The sequence below is a fragment of the Oncorhynchus kisutch genome, unplaced genomic scaffold (assembly GCF_002021735.2).
Source record: "Oncorhynchus kisutch isolate 150728-3 unplaced genomic scaffold, Okis_V2 Okis02a-Okis13b_hom, whole genome shotgun sequence".
In the NCBI taxonomy this organism is placed as follows: Eukaryota; Metazoa; Chordata; class Actinopteri; order Salmoniformes; family Salmonidae; genus Oncorhynchus; species Oncorhynchus kisutch.
Window position 1 is genome coordinate 11474593 of NW_022261979.1, and position 16932 is coordinate 11491524.

The 16932-nt window shown below is 44.1% G+C and overlaps 1 protein-coding gene across 1 annotated transcript in view; it reads right to left on the reverse strand.

Moving 5' to 3' along the window:
- LOC116359260 (CUB and sushi domain-containing protein 3-like) overlaps window positions 1–16932 on the reverse strand; it is a 547528-nt gene that overhangs the window by 217793 nt on the left and 312803 nt on the right. The window contains 3 exon segments of the mRNA XM_031811826.1: window positions 10742–10945; window positions 11957–12052; window positions 12256–12369. Of these exon segments, the coding sequence (XP_031667686.1) occupies window positions 10742–10945; window positions 11957–12052; window positions 12256–12369 (414 nt within the window).

Consider the following 16932-nt stretch of genomic DNA (forward strand, 5'->3'; position numbering starts at 1 on the left):
CTAGGTTAGACTACTGCAATGCTCTATTTTCCGGCTACCCGGATAAAGCACTAAATAAACTTCAGTTAGTGCTAAATACGGCTGCTAGAATCCTGACTAGAACCAAAAAATTTGATCATATTACTCCAGTGCTAGCCTCTCTACACTGGCTTCCTGTCAAAGCAAGGGCTGATTTCAAGGTTTTACTGCTAACCTACAAAGCATTACATGGGCTTGCTCCTACCTATCTCTCTGATTTGGTCCTGCCGTACATACCTATACGTACGCTACGGTCACAAGACGCAGGCCTCCTAATTGTCCCTAGAATTTCTAAGTAAACAGCTGGAGGCAGGGCTTTCTCCTATAGAGCTCCATTTTTATGGAACGGTCTGCCTACCCATGTCAGAGACGCAAACTCGGTCTCAACCTTTAAGTCTTTACTGAAGACTCATCTCTTCAGTGGGTCATATGATTGAGTGTAGTCTGGCCCAGGAGTGGGAAGGTGAACGGAAAGGCTCTGGAGCAACGAACCGCCCTTGCTGTCTCTGCCTGGCCGGTTCCCCTCTTTCCACTGGGATTCTCTGCCTCTAACCCTATTACAGGGGCTGAGTCACTGGCTTGCTGGGGCTCTCTCATGCCGTCCCTGGAGGGGGTGCGTCACCTGAGTGGGTTGATTCACTGTTGTGGTCATCCTGTCTGGGTTGGCGCCCCCCCCCCCTTGGGTTGTGCCGTGGCGGAGATCTTTGTGGGCTATACTCAGCCTTGTCTCAGGATGGTAAGTTGGTGGTTGAAGATATCCCTCTAGTGGTGTGGGGGCTGTGCTTTGGCAAAGTGGGTGGGGTTATATCCTTCCTGTTTGGCCCTGTCCGGGGGTGTCCTCGGATGGGGCCACAGTGTCTCCTGACCCCTCCTGTCTCAGCCTCCAGTATTTATGCTGCAGTAGTTTATGTGTCGGGGGGCTGGGGTCAGTTTGTTATATCTGGAGTACTTCTCCTGTCCTATTCGGTGTCCTGTGTGAATCTAAGTGTGCGTTCTCTAATTCTCTCCTTCTCTCTTTCTTTCTCTCTCTCGGAGGACCTGAGCCCTAGGACCATGCCCCAGGACTACCTGACATGATGACTCCTTGCTGTCCCCAGTCCACCTGGCCATGCTGCTGTTCCAGTTTCAACTGACCTGAGCCCTAGGACCATGCCCCAGGACTACCTGACATGATGACTCCTTGCTGTCCCCAGTCTACCTGGCCATGCTGCTGCTCCAGTTTCAACTTCCACCTGACTGTGCTGCTGCTCTAGTTTCAACTGTTCTGCCTTATTATTATTCGACCATGCTGGTCATTTATGAACATTGAACATCTTGACCATGTTCTGTTATAATCTCCACCCGGCACAGCCAGAAGAGGACTGGCCACCCCACATAGCCTGGTTCCTCTCTAGGTTTCTTCCTAGGTATTGGCCTTTCTAGGGAGTTTTTCCTAGCCACCGTGCTTCTACACCTGCATTGCTTGCTGTTTGGGGTTTTAGGCTGGGTTTCTGTACAGCACTTTGAGATATCAGCTGATGTACGAAGGGCTATATAAATAAATTTGATTTGATTTGATTTGATCATCCATTCCCCCCAGCCACCTGTTGTTCTTCATTGTTTTATGGAGGGTTACTCATCCATACGTCCCTCATCTGTCCATCATCCATTCATGGGTTTCATCCATCTATCATTTGTGATCCGTTCACCCCAGCCCTTCTGACTACTGTTGATCTCCTGCTGGTCCCAGGGGTTTCATTATAAACCTCATAGGATCACAACCGATTACTGTTGATCTCCTGCTGGTCCCAGGAGTTTCATTATAAACCTCATAGGACCACAACCGATTACTGTTGATCTCCTGCTGGTCCCAGGGGTTTCATTATAAACCTCATAGGACCACAACCGATTACTGTTGATCTCCTGCTGGTCCCAGGGGTTTCATTATAAACCTCATAGGACCACAACCGATTACTGTTGATCTCCTGCTGGTCCCAGGGGTTTCATTATAAACCTCATAGGACCACAACCGATTACTGTTGATCTCCTGCTGGTCCCAGGGGTTTCATTATAAACCTCATAGGACCACAACCGATTACTGTTGATCTCCTGCTGGTCCCAGGGGTTTCATTATAGACCTCATAGGACCACAACCGATTACTGTTGATCTCCTGCTGGTCCCAGGGGTTTCATTATAAACCTCATAGGATCACAACCGATTACTGTAGATCTCCTGCTGGTCCCAGGGGTTTCATTATAAACCTCATAGGACCACAACCGATTACTGTTGATCTCCTGCTGGTCCCTGGGGTTTCATTATAAACCTCATAGGACCACAACCGATTACTATTGATCTCCTGCTGGTCCCAGGAGTTTCATTATAAACCTCATAGGATCATAACCGATTCCAAGCCATAGGCTCTCCAATATCCACATTGCAATGTATTGGGCATTCAACGTGATTTGCTAGTGTGGATATAGGAACGTAGCAATATACTTTACAGAGGAGATGAAAGCATGTCAGGTACCACTTCTACATTAATATTTGAAAGTCCGCTACTGCACATGTTATTATGAACAGCTGTAAGGCCTCGTGTAGTTCAAACGGAACAGACATCCATCAGACACGGAATAAAAAACAAAAACGATATACTATTTTTCATCTGACAGAATACAACGTGTTGCTTTAGAGAGACAACTCAAATCCCAGCAGTTGTTCTGTTGTCTATTGTCACCAGTTGCTGACTCATTTAATTTCATGACAGATATCAGAATAACAGGGACTAATGATGATGACATTTTACATATACTCTCCTTTTAACAACGGAACACGTGACGATGTCATGGGAATGTTCCCTGAACATAAATGACTCAACAAAAGAACACGTGATGATGTCATGGGAATGTTCCCTGAATAGAAATGACTCAACAACGGAACACGTGATGATGTCATGGGAATGTTCCCTGAATAGAAATGACTCAACAAAGGAACACGTGATGATGTCATGGGAATATTCCCTGAATAGAAATGACTCAACAACGGAACACGTGATGATGTCATGGGAATGTTCCCTGAATAGAAATGACTCAACAATGGAACACGTGCCGATGTCAAGGGAATTTTCCCTGAATATAAATGACTCTTCCATCAGATCCAGGCTAAGAGAGGAGAGAAACAATGTGGATCTTTTGTTTCCCTGTGTAGGAGGTCAATACTGCCTGGTTGGTCCCTGTGTAGGAGGTCAATACTGCCTGGTTGGTCCCTGTTTAGGAGGTCAATACTACCTGGTTGGTCCCTGTGTAGGAGGTCAATACTGCCTGAGTGGTCCCTGTGTAGGAGGTCAATACTGCCTGGTTGATCCCTGTGTAGGAGGTCAATACTGCCTGGTTGGTCCCTGTGTAGGAGGTCAATACTACCTGGTTGGTCCCTGTGGAGGAGGTCAATACTGCCTGGTTGGTCTCTGTGTAGGAGGTCAATACTGCCTGGTTGATCCCTGTGTAGGAGGTCAATACTGCCTGGTTGGTCTCTGTGTATGAGGTCAATACTGCCTGGTTGAATGTTTGCCTGCTGTTGAATTCACCAGCTAACCTCAGTGGAGAGCAGAGCTGTCAAAACCCACAGGGAAGCTCACAGGGAAACCCACAGGGAAACTCACAGGGAAACTAACAGGAAAACCCATATGGAAACTCACAGGGAAACTAACAGGAAAACCCATATGGAAACTCACAGGGAAACTAACATGGAAACCCACAGGGAAACCCACAGGGAAACCCATAGGGAAACCCATAGGGAAACCCATAGGGAAACCCACTGGGAAACCCACAGGGCTCTGGTCAGAAGCAGTGCACTACATAGGGAATAGGGTGCCGTTTGAGATGCCTCCTTCAGTCATAAACAACCTGATGCCTGTCTGCCAAGGACAAACAGGGGTAGTCAACAGACAACCAGCCCGTATCTACCACACCAAGGACGAACAGAGGTAGTCTACAGACAACCAGCCTGTATCTACCACACTAAGGACGAACAGAGGTAGTCTACAGACAACCAGCCTGTATCTACCACACCAAGGACGAACAGGAGTAGTCTACAGACAACCAGCCTGTATCTACCACAACAAGGACGAACAGGAGTAGTCTACAGACAACCACTGAGTTGTCTACAGTCTGTATCTACCACACCGAGGACGAACAGGAGTAGTCAACAGACAACCAGCCTGTATCTACCACACCAAGGACGAACAGGGGTAGTCAACAGACAACCAGCCTGTATCTACCACACCAAGGACGAACAGGGGTAGTCTACAGACAACCAGCCTGTATCTACCACACCAAGGACGAACAGGGGTAGTCTACAGACAACTAGCCTGTATCTACCACACCAAGGACAAACAGGAGTAGTCTACAGACAACCAGTCTGTATCTACGAAACCAAGAACGAACAGGGGTAGTCTAAAGACAACCACTGAGTTGTATACATACAAACTGTATCTACCACACCAAGGACAACCAGGGGTAGTCTACAGACAACCAGCCTGTATCTACCACACCAAGGACGAACAGGAGTAGTCTACAGACAACCACTGAGTTGTCTACAGCCTGTATCTACTACAACAACCAGTCAGGACTGTACAGAGGACAGTATATAAACCCACAACATGATTTCTCCTGCCTCAGTGTGTCGTTGAGCCATGCTGCATGTAGGAGCTCACATATCTAATTATTGGCCCCTAATCCAGTTCACTGCAATTTCAAACTCATCAATATTTTACAGATGATGTCCTCTTCACTACTCCCACACAGAGACAGACACCGTGACAAATTCACAGAAAGCGACTTCGCTATTCATCTCCTCACTCCTCAGGTGAAGCAGACTTGGTGATGATGCCTGTCTCTTCCTGTGCTACATACAACTCTCAATCTCTGCCATAACATTGCTACTTAATATAATGTTTACATACCCTACATTATTTATCTCATATGTATACGTATATACTGTACTCTATATCATCTACTGCATCTTTATGTGATACATGTATCACTAGCCACTTTAACTATGCCACTTTGTTTACATACTCATCTCATATGTGTATACTGTACTCGATACCATCTACTGTATCTTGCCTATGCCGCTCTGTACCATCACTCATTCATATATCTTTATGTACATATTCTTTATCCCTTTACACTTGTGTGTATAAGACAGTAGTTTTGGAATTGTTAGGTTAGATTACTCGTTGGTTATTACTGCATTGTCGGAACTAGAAGCACAAGCATTTCGCTACACTCGCATTAACATCTGCTAACCATGTGTATGTGACAAATACAATTTGATTTGATTTGATTTGATAATCACTATATACCTGCATCCCAAATGGAACCCTATTCCCTACATACAGGTGTAGGATCTTAATTTGATCCTCCTGGTGTTGCACGAAATTTGAGTGCATTCTAGGTTCTAAAAGGTTTCTAAAGTTTGTAATTTCCACTTAAAACATTTAGACTTTATCAAAACCCTACAAAAAAAAGAAGTTAATTCATTATAATCCATATAATAATTCACATTTCCTGTTGCTGCAGGATTATTTTCCTGCTGTGAGAAACTGGGTCAAATTAAGCTCCTGAATCTGTGTAGAGCTGGGACTATAAACCAACAATGATTGCCACCGACCAAACCGACCACTTATCGTGGACATTTGTTGATATATCCTTCATTTTACAATAAACAACCTACAGGATTTTACTAGAGATATGTTCAGTTTGAAATGAAATACATTTGCTAATGTTTGATTGTCAATGGGACAATTGATAGCTACAACATTCAGAGTAGTAGAAATGATATGGCAGTCTCTATAGGGGTGCCACAGGGTTCAATTCTCGGGCCGACTCTTTTCTCTGTGTATATCAATGATGTTGCTCTTGCTGCGGGCGATTCCCTGATCCACCTCTACGCAGACGACACCATTCTATATACTTTCGGCCCGTCTTTGGACACTGTGCTATCTAACCTCCAAACAAGCTTCAATGCCATACAACACTCCTTCCGTGGCCTCCAACTGCTCTTAAACGCTAGTAAAACCAAATGCATGCTTTTCAACCGGTCGCTGCCTGCACCCGCATGCCCGACTAGCATCACCACCCTGGATGGTTCCGACCTAGAATATGTGGACGTCTATAAGTACCTAGGTGTCTGGCTAGACTGCAAACTCTCCTTCCAGACTTATATCAAACATCTCCAATCGAAAATCAAATTAAGAGTCGGCTTTCTATTTCGCAACAAAGCCTCCTTCACTCACGCCGCCAAGCTTACCCTAGTAAAACTGACTATCCTACCGATCCTCGACTTCGGCGATGTCATCTACAAAATGGCTTCCAACACTCTACTCAGCAAACTGGATGCAGTCTATCACAGTGCCATCCGTTTTGTCACTAAAGCACCTTATACCACCCACCACTGCGACTTGTATGCTCTAGTCGGCTGGCCCTCGCTACATATTCGTCGCCAGACCCACTGGCTCCAGGTCATCTACAAGTCCATGCTAGGTAAAGCTCCGCCTTATCTCAGCTCACTGGTCACGATGGCAACACCCATCCGTAGCACGCGCTCCAGCAGGTGTATCTCACTGATCATCCCTAAAGCCAACACCTCATTTGGCCGCCTTTCGTTCCAGTACTCTGCTGCCTGTGACTGGAACAAATTGCAAAAATCGCTGAAGTTGGAGACTCTTATCTCCCTCACCAACTTCAAACATCAGCTATCTGAGCAGCTAACCGATCGCTGCAGCTGTACATAGTCTATTGGTAAATAGCCCACCCTTTTTCACCTACCTCATCCCCATACTTTTTTTTATCATCCCCATACTCATCCCCATTCTGTTTTAATTTATTTACTTTTCTGCTCTTTTGCACACCAATATCTCTACCTGTACATGACCATCTGATCATTCATCACTCCAGTGTTAATCTGCAAAATTGTAATTATTTGCCTACCTCCTCATGCCTTTTGCACACATTGTATATAGACTCCCCCTTTGTTTTCTACTGTGTTATTGACTTGTTAATTGTTTACTCCATGTGTAACTCTTTGTTGTCTGCTCACACTGCTATGCTTTATCTTGGCCAGGTCGCAGTTGCAAATGAGAACTTGTTCTCAACTGGCCTACCTGGTTAAATAAAGGTGTTCTCAACTGGCCTACCTGGTTAAATAAAGGTGTTCTCAACTAGCCTACCTGGTTAAATAAAGGTGTTCTCAACTAGCCTCCCTGGTTAAATAAAGGTGTTCTCAACTAGCCTACCTGGTTAAATAAAGGTGTTCTCAACTAGCCTACCTGGTTAAATAAAGGTGTTCTCAACTAGCCTACCTGGTTAAATAAAGGTGTTCTCAACTAGCCTACCTGGTTAAATAAAGGTGTTCTCAACTAGCCTACCTGGTTAAATAAAGGTGTTCTCAACTAGCCTACCTGGTTAAATAAAGGTGTTCTCAACTGGCCTACCTGGTTAAATAAAGGTGTTCTCAACTAGCCTACCTGGTTAAATAAAGGTGTTCTCAACTAGCCTACCTGGTTAAATAAAGGTGTTCTCAACTAGTCTACCTGGTTAAATAAAGGTGTTCTCAACTAGCCTACCTGGTTAAATAAAGGTGTTCTCAACTAGCCTACCTGGTTAAATAAAGGTGTTCTCAACTAGCCTACCTGGTTAAATAAAGGTGTTCTCAACTAGCCTACCTGGTTAAATAAAGGTGTTCTCAACTAGCCTACCTGGTTAAATAAAGGTGTTCTCAACTAGCCTACCTGGTTAAATAAAGGTGTTCTCAACTAGCCTACCTGGTTAAATAAAGGTGAAATAAAAAAATAAAAAAATAAATAAACATAACTATGCTGCACATATAAGTTATTAACTTATCATTCCATTTATTGTTATTGTTATAATTCAGTCCATTTATCACAATATGCCTTCAGCATACCACCACCCTGCATACCACTGCTGGCTTGCTTCTGAAGCTAAGCAGTGTTAGTCCTGGTCAGTTCCTGAATGGGAGACCAGATGCTGCCGGAAGTGGTGTTGGAGGGCCAGTAGGAGGTACTCTTTCCTCTGGTCTAAAAAAATGATCCCAATACACCAGGGTAGTGATTGGGGACACTGCCCTGTGTAGGGTGCTGTCTTTCGGATGGGATGATAAACGGGTGTCCTGACTCTCTGAGGTCATTAAAGATCCCATGGCACTTATCGTAAGAGTAGGGGTGTTAACCCCGGTGTCCTGGCTAAATTCCCAATCTGGCCCTCAAACCATCACAGTCACCTAATAATCCCCAGTTTACAATTGTCTCATTCATCCTCCCTCCTCTCCCCTGTAACTATTCCCCAGGTCGTTGCTGTAAATGAGAATGTGTTCTCAGTCAACTTACCTGGTAAAATAACGGAGAAAAAACGATTTTTGTTGATATCGCCCAGCTCTAATCTGTAGTGCACTACGTTTGAACAGAGCCCTTACGTCAGTTAGTGCACTTAATAGGGAATAGGGTGCAGCCTTCATCACTATAGGTACCCTTCAGCACGTCTTGTCTCACATCCATTGCGTGCATGCAGCCTTCATCACTATACCCATCAGCACATCCTTTGGGTTCATGCAGCCTTCATCACTATACCCATCAGCACATCAAACCAGGTTTGATTCCATCCCCCTCCTAGTTACTCTGTGGTTTCTGCTGTCTAAAACCAGGTTTGATTCCATCCCCCTCCTAGTTACTCTGTGGGAGTCTGTTAACTAAAACCAGGTTTGATTCCATCCCCCTCCTAGTTACTCTGTGGGAGTCTGTTAACTAAAACCAGGTTTGATTCCATCCCCCTCCTAGTTACTCTGTGGGTTTCTGCTGTCTAAAACCAGGTTTGATTCCATCCCCCTCCTAGTTACTCTGTGGGTTTCTGCTGTCTAAAACCAGGTTTGATTCCATCCCCCTCCTAGTTACTCTGTGGGAGTCTGTTAACTAAAACCAGGTTCGATTCCATCCCCCTCCTAGTTACTCTGTGGGAGTCTGTTAACTAAAACCAGGTTTGATTCCATCCCCCTCCTAGTTACTCTGTGGGTTTCTGCTGTCTAAAACCAGGTTTGATTCCATCCCCCTCCTAGTTACTCTGTGGGACTCTGTTAACTAAAGCCAGGTTTGATTCCATCCCCCTCCTAGTTACTCTGTGGGAGTCTGTTAACTAAAACCAGGTTTGATTCCATCCCCCTCCTAGTTACTCTGTGGGAGTCTGTTAACTAAAACCAGGTTTGATTCCATCCCCCCTCCTAGTTACTCTGTGGGAGTCTGTTAACTAAAACCAGGTTTGATTCCACTCCCCTCCTAGCTACTCTTCGGGTTTCTGCTATATAAAACAAGGTGTGTTCATTCAGGAGACCGTAATTGAAACGACAAAACAACAGAACTCATTATGATGCCGGGTCCTTTTTTGGAAGGTAAATGTAAGCAGACGTTGCGTGATTGGCCGGCTGATTTCATTCCAGAAGGTTAGTAAAAGAAAAACACAACGTTTCTACCTCTAACTTCCTTCATACTAAACACAGAGACAAACAGATGGAATCTACGAATTCATCTGACTCTTGGTAAGGAGATAAAACTCCTGAAATATTCCTTTAAAGATGGGATCTACGAGTTCATCTGACTCTTGGTGAGAAGATAAAACTCCTGAAATATTCCTTTAAAGATGGGATCTACGAGTTCATCTGACTTTGGGGAAGTAGATAAAGGGCTTAATTTGCCAAATTGCTGAACTAATTCCTTTCAGAGAGAGAAGCTCCATCTCACGTCTTTCATAAAAGAAACGGTCAGCTCTCCAGCTTTATTTAGAAAGGGAAAGACCTCTAGATCAAATGGACTGTTTTCCACTTCCTCCTTTATTTGGAAAGGGAAAGACCTCTAGATCAAATGGACTGTTTTCCACTTCCTCCTTTATTTAGAAAGGGAAAGACCTCTAGATCAAATGGACTGTTTTCCACTTCCAGCTTTATTTAGAAAGGGAAAGACCTCTAGATCAAATGGACTGTTTTCTACTTCCAGCTTTATTTAGAAAGGGAAAGACCTCTAGATCAAATGGACTGTTTTCCACTTCCAGCTTTATTTAGAAAGGGAAAGACCTCTAGATCAAATGGACTGTTTTCCACTTCCTCCTTTATTTGGAAACGGAAAGACCTCTAGATCAAATGGACTGTTTTCCACTTCCTCCTTTATTTAGAAAGGGAAAGACCTCTAGATCAAATGGACTGTTTTCCACTTCCTCCTTTATTTGGAAAGGGAAAGACCTCTAGATCAAATGGACTGTTTTCCACTTCCTCCTTTATTTAGAAAGGGAAAGACCTCTAGATCAAATGGACTGTTTTCCACTTCCTCCTTTTAAAGCTGGAGGTCTTGGATGACCTGAAGAAGTATTACTGGGCAGCACAACGATGTGTTCACTTGGACAGACAGATAACACACTATCATTGTGCAATGGAGGAGTATCAAAGCCATGAATGCAATACTTTATCATCTGAAATATAGTCACTACTTCGGGTCCAAGGCATTGAATAATGTTTTTGGGGGGGTGGGCAATCCAATGATTCTCAATTCCATTCGTATTTGGGAAAATGTACATCAATTCATGAGGTGGAAATAACCCATTTCGCCAGGCACCCCTAGGTCTGTGACTGTGTGGTTTGGGTCGGTGGAACTAGGTCTGTGACTGTGAGGAGTTGGCTCAGTCTACTTACCTACGCAGGTGGGCTCAGTGCCGTTCCACTGAGCAACAGTGTTCGGGATGGCCTCACACCTGATGGCAGTGGCGCCGTGCAGAGCGTAGCCTGGATTGCATTCAAACAGCACCACCGTGCCAATGCCAAAGTCGTTTCCTATCCGCTTCCCAAACCTGGGCTCCGGCACAGAGCTGCACTGAGATGCACTGGTCCTGGGGACAGCTGAGAGGAGAGAAGACAAGCAGAGTGAGAGAGGGAGAGAGAGAGAGAGAGAGAGAGAGAGAGACAGAGAGAGAGAGAGAGAGAGAGAGAGAGAGCGAGAGAGAGAGAGAGAGAGAGAGAGAGAGAGCGAGAGAGAGAGAGAGAGAGAGAGAGAGAGAGAGAGACAGAGAGAGAGGCAGGCAGGCAGAGAGATAGAGGGCGCAAGACAGAGAGAAGACATGGGATTGGCACAGAGATCCACCAAAACATCCTCTCTCAGATCATCAGTCAATCTATGCATCTTCCCCCATGTCTTTTCCCTGCTCTGCTCAGCTCAACGATCCTCTGCACACACTCAATGGAACACCACTGACTAGTCCTTTCAATGGCAGCGAGACAGATCAATCAAGACACTGTGATATGACGTAGTGTTTTGTAAAAAGGGCTGCCAAATGTTCTCCTCTCTGCCAAGATAGCAGGTAGCAACTGCAAGGCAGTTCATCTACCTTCATATCAAAGAGCTATAGATATAGATAGTATAGAAGTTCATCTATCTTCATATCAAAGAGCTATAGATATAGATAGTATAGAAGTTCATCTACCTTCATATCAAAGAGCTATAGATATAGATAGTATAGAAGTTCATCTATCTTCATATCAAAGAGCTATAGATATAGATCATATAGAAGTTCATCTATCTTCATATCAAAGAGCTATAGATATAGATAATATAGAAGTTCATCTATCTTCATATCAAAGAGCTATAGATATAGATAGTATAGAAGTTCATCTATCTTCATATCAAAGAGCTATAGATATAGATAGTATAGAAGTTCATCTATCTTCATATCAAAGAGCTATAGATATAGATAATATAGAAGTTCATCTATCTTCATATCAAAGAGCTATAGATATAGATAGTATAGAAGTTCATCTATCTTCATATCAAAGAGCTATAGATATAGATAGTATAGAAGTTCATCAATCTTCATATCAAAGAGCTATAGATATAGATAATATAGAAGAACATGCCTTGATAAACAAAATGGAATCCCTTGGCTGTCTCTGGACCCGCGGTGGTGAACTTCACGGTGATTTTGTTCCCAGAACTTAAAGGTAGAGTCTCTCCTTCAGTGCAGGGAGAAAATACATTTTTTGGTTTTCGTTAAACCCATCACTTTTAAACTCAACGAACATTATATTATTATATATTATATTATATTTAAATTCCTTTATTTACATAGAGATTTGTTATTGAGATGATTATTTTTATTCAGGTGTGTCCTGTCAGGATAGGATTCACTGTAAAGAGAAAAGGTGATGTTCTCTACCTGAGTGAGAGCCGGAGATGGACGAGAGGACAGGAGAGTCTGGAGTCGGTCCGTCGAAGATTTCCACAATATCACTTGCCAACGTCTGAAACACCACAAACTGGCCAAACAGCACTAGAGAGAGAGAGAGAGAGAGAGAGAGAGAGAGAGAGAGAGACGAGAGGGAGAGAGAGAGAGAGAGAGAGAGAGAGAGAGAGACAGAGAGAGAGAGAGAGAGACAGAGAGAGAGAGAGAGCGAGAGAGAGAGAGAGAGAGAGAGAGAGAGAGAGAGAGAGAGAGAGAGATAATCCTTTAACCATTTGTACATTGTTAAAACACTGTATATATATAATATGACATTTGTAATGTCTTTATTGTTTTGAAACTTCTGTATGTGTAATGTTTACTGTTAATTTTTGTTGTTTTTCACTTTATATATTCACTTTGTATGTTGTCTACCTCACTTGCTTTGGCAATGTTAACACACGTTTCCCATGCCAATAAAGCCCTTGAATTGAAAAATGTAATTGAGAGAGAGAGAGAGAGAGAGAGAGAGAGAGAGAGAGGGGGGGGGGGAGAGGGGGAGAGAGAGAGAGAGAGAGAGGAGTGGAATAAGAACATCAGCAACCTCATCTTCCACACAAACCATCCCCTGGCATGGCACAGTGCTATATTAGCACACTACCCCTTTGTTAAGAGAGGGGGTGTTAACGAGGAGTGGAAACTCTGGATACTTGACAACGAGGACTCTGGGTAACTCTCTATAAGTAACAGTGATGGTACAGCGTAACCACAAACATGTTTCAGCTGGACTTTCACCTAATCAAAGAATTAGCTCAGCAGGAGAAGCTCTCTCTTGAGAAAGATACCCCCACCCCGAGCAGGTCAGACCAAACCTCTTCATTATATAACCTCACAGACGAGCAACCCCCAGCGGAAAGTCAACCTCCCAGCACAGAGTACTACTCCCTCATTGAAATGAAGGATACATTTACCCAGCTGGAGGTAAGGCAGGTGGAGCTGGAGCAGCAGGTGATTACACTCCAGTCAGCACAGACCCAGACAACAGTCCAGCACAACAACACTCTCTTAACCAGACCCGGAGAGCTGGAGGTGGAGAGAGACATATCTGCACTCTGGACAGTGGTGAGACAACTACAACAGGAGAAAGAGCAGGAGCAGGGGAAGAGCAGAACACTAGAGGAGAGGATCAGACTGCTGGAGGAGAGGTTGAAGGGGACGGCGTGTGACAGAGAACAACCCACTAGAGAGGTGGCCACCCCCGCAGAAAAGACAGCAGAACAGCACACCTCAGCTCCCGACAACAGTCTCGACACCAGAGCAGAAATCAAATCATCATAAATCAAATTTATTTATAAAGCCCTTCTTACATCAGCTGATATCTCAAAGTGCTGTACAGAAACCCAGCCTAAAACCCCAAACAGCAAGCAATGCAGCTGTAGAACCACGGTGGCCAGGAAAAACTCCCTAGAAAGGACGAAGCCGGAACAGTCCACAGCCGGCCCTGACCATAGCGTCGACATCACAGCCGAGCAGACAAATGAAGAACCTCAAACCCAGGGGATCTCACCCCCTCTGAGCCACCCTAATAGCCCTCCTGACAACCCCCCCCACACCGACTGAGAACAAACACAAGACACAGATTGTACTCCTTATGGACTCAAATGGAAAATATATAAAATTTAAAAAAATCCCCAAACACAGTGTGTCTAAACTCTGGTGTCCAAACACCCAGCGCGCCCTAGACCTTCTGTCTGAGGACCAACTAGGCTCACCTAGCCACCTAATAATACACACAGACACAAACGACCTGAGAACACAGCAGGAAAGTGTGGCGACAGCACTGAAGGGAGTGTTTGAAAAAGCTTCTTCTACTATCCCCAACGCACAAGGGGTTATCTCCACCCTGCTACCACGAAAACACTTCCACCCTGCCACAATAAAGCGGGTAAATGCAAGTATTTCCCGTGACTGTGCCTCAAAACCAAACGTTTTCCCACCACTCCACCCTCGACTTGAACATCCTCTATGATCAGGTCCACCTCTACAAGGCAGCAGTGCCCACCTTCGCCCGGACTCTAAAGGACATCGCTCTCAAACGTATCCCCAACACTCCACACAGGAGCAACAGATCAATAGACACCCCGCCCAGACCAGCGATACACTCTCCCAGACCTGCAGGACCCCCCCCCTGGACCTACATACAGAGGCCCCACGCAGAGAGGACCTACATCCAGACCACAATACCCCCACCTGGAAGGAATGCACTTTGGAAACCTACCAAAAAAACAACTAGGCAACAACAAATTCTATCTCTTTTAGACAATTTCCTGGGTAAAACATTCCACTGTAATAGTGAAGGTGTAAACTTGGCAGTAGAAAATCTTAACAGTCTTTGACATCTCAGCTGCCCTATCAAATCTAAAAATCTCAAACAGAAAACTGAAGAAAATGAACAACAATGACAAATGGTTTGATGAAGAATGCAAAAATCGAAGAAAGAAATTGAGAAACCTGTCCAACCAAAAACATAGAGACCTGGAAAACCTGAGTCTATGCCTTCACTATGGTGAATCACTAAACCATTACAGAAATACACTACGGAAAAAGAAGGAACAGCATGTCAGAAATCAGCTCAATGTAATTGAATAATCCATAGACCACTTCTGGGAAAATTGGAAAACACTAAACAAACAACAACACACATAATTATGTGGGTAAAGATGTATGGGTAAACCACTTCTCCAATCGTTTTGGCTCTATAACAAAGAACAAAGAGCAAAAACATAAACATGATCAAATACAGATCTTAGAATCAACTATTAAAGACGACCAGAACCCACTGGATTCTCCAATTACCTTGAACGAGTTACAGGACAAAATACAAACCCTCCAAACCCAAAAGGCCTGTGGTGTTGATGGTATCCTCAATGAAATGATCAAATATACAGACAACAAATTTCAATTGGCTATACTAAAACATCATCCTCAGCTCTGGGATCTTCCCCAATATTTGGAAACAAGGACTGATCATCCCAATCCACAAAAGTGGAGACAAATTTGACCCCAATAACTACCGTGGGATATGCGTCAACAGCAAACTTGGGAAAATCCTCTGCATTATCATTAACAGCAGACTCGTACATTTCCTCAATGAAAACAATGTACAATATACAATGAGCAAATGTCGAATTGGCCTTTTACCAAATTACCGTACAACAGACCACGTATTCACCCTGCACACCCTAAATGACAACCAAACAAACCAAATCAAAGGCAAAGTCTTCTCATGTTTTGTTGATTTCAAAAAAGCCTTCGACTCAATCTGGCATGAGGGTCTGCTATACAAACTGATGGAAAGTGGTGTTGGGGGTAAAACATACAACATTATAAAATCCATGTACACAAACAACAAGTGTGCAGGTTAAAATAGGCAAAAAACACACACATTTCTTTCCACAGGGCCGTGGGGTGAGACAGGGATGCAGCTTAAGCCCCACCCCCTTCAACGTATATATCAACAAATTGGCACGGGCACTAGAAAAGTCTGCAGCACCCGGCCTCACCCTGATAGAATCTGAAGTCAAATGTCTACTGTTTGCTGATGATCTGGTGCTTCTGTCACCAACCAAGGAGAGAGAGAGAGAGAGAGAGAGAGAGAGGGAGAGAGAGGGAGAGAGGGAGAGAGGGCGAGAGAGAGAGAGTGAGACAGAGAGAGAGACAGACAGACAGACAGACAGACAGACAGACAGACAGACAGACAGACAGACAGACAGACAGACAGACAGACAGACAGACAGACAGACAGACAGACAGACAGACAGACAGACAGACAGACAGATATACATACAGACAGACAGAGACAAAGAGAGACAGAGAGAGAAAGAGAGACAGAGAGAGACAGACAGAGAGAGATACAGGGAGAGAGAGACAGACAGCGAGAGATACAGGGAGAGAGAGAGAGAGAGAGAGAGAGACAGAGAAACCCTATCCCCAAATAGATAGCAGGACTAATCTCACCCTGTCCTGCACATCCACATCGCATCAGACTACGCCACATGAAAACTAAACACTCCTAGCATCTCAAATAGCACCCTCTCCTATAAAGTGCATTAACACTAAACACTCCTAGCATCTCAAATAGCAACCCTCTCCTATAAAGTGCATTAACACTAAACACTCCTAGCATCTCAAATAGCACCCTCTCCTATAAAGTGCATTAACACTAAACACTCCTAGCATCTCAAATAGCACCCTCTCCTATAAAGTGCATTAACACTAAACACTCCTAGCATCTCAATAGCACCCTCTCCTATAAAGTGCATTAACACTAAACACTCCTAGCATCTCAAATAGCACCCTCTCCTATAAAGTGCATTAACACTAAACACTCCTAGCATCTCAAATAGCACCCTCTCCTATAAAGTGCATTAACACTAAACACTCCTAGCATCTCAAATAGCACCCTCTCCTATAAAGTGCATTAACACTAAACACTCCTAGCATCTCAAATAGCACCCTCTCCTATAAAGTGCATTAACACTAAACACTCCTAGCATCTCAAATAGCACCCTCTCCTATAAAGTGCATTAACACTAAACACTCCTAGCATCTCAAATAGCACCCTCTCCTATAAAGTGCATTAACACTAAACACTCCTAGCATCTCAAATAGCAC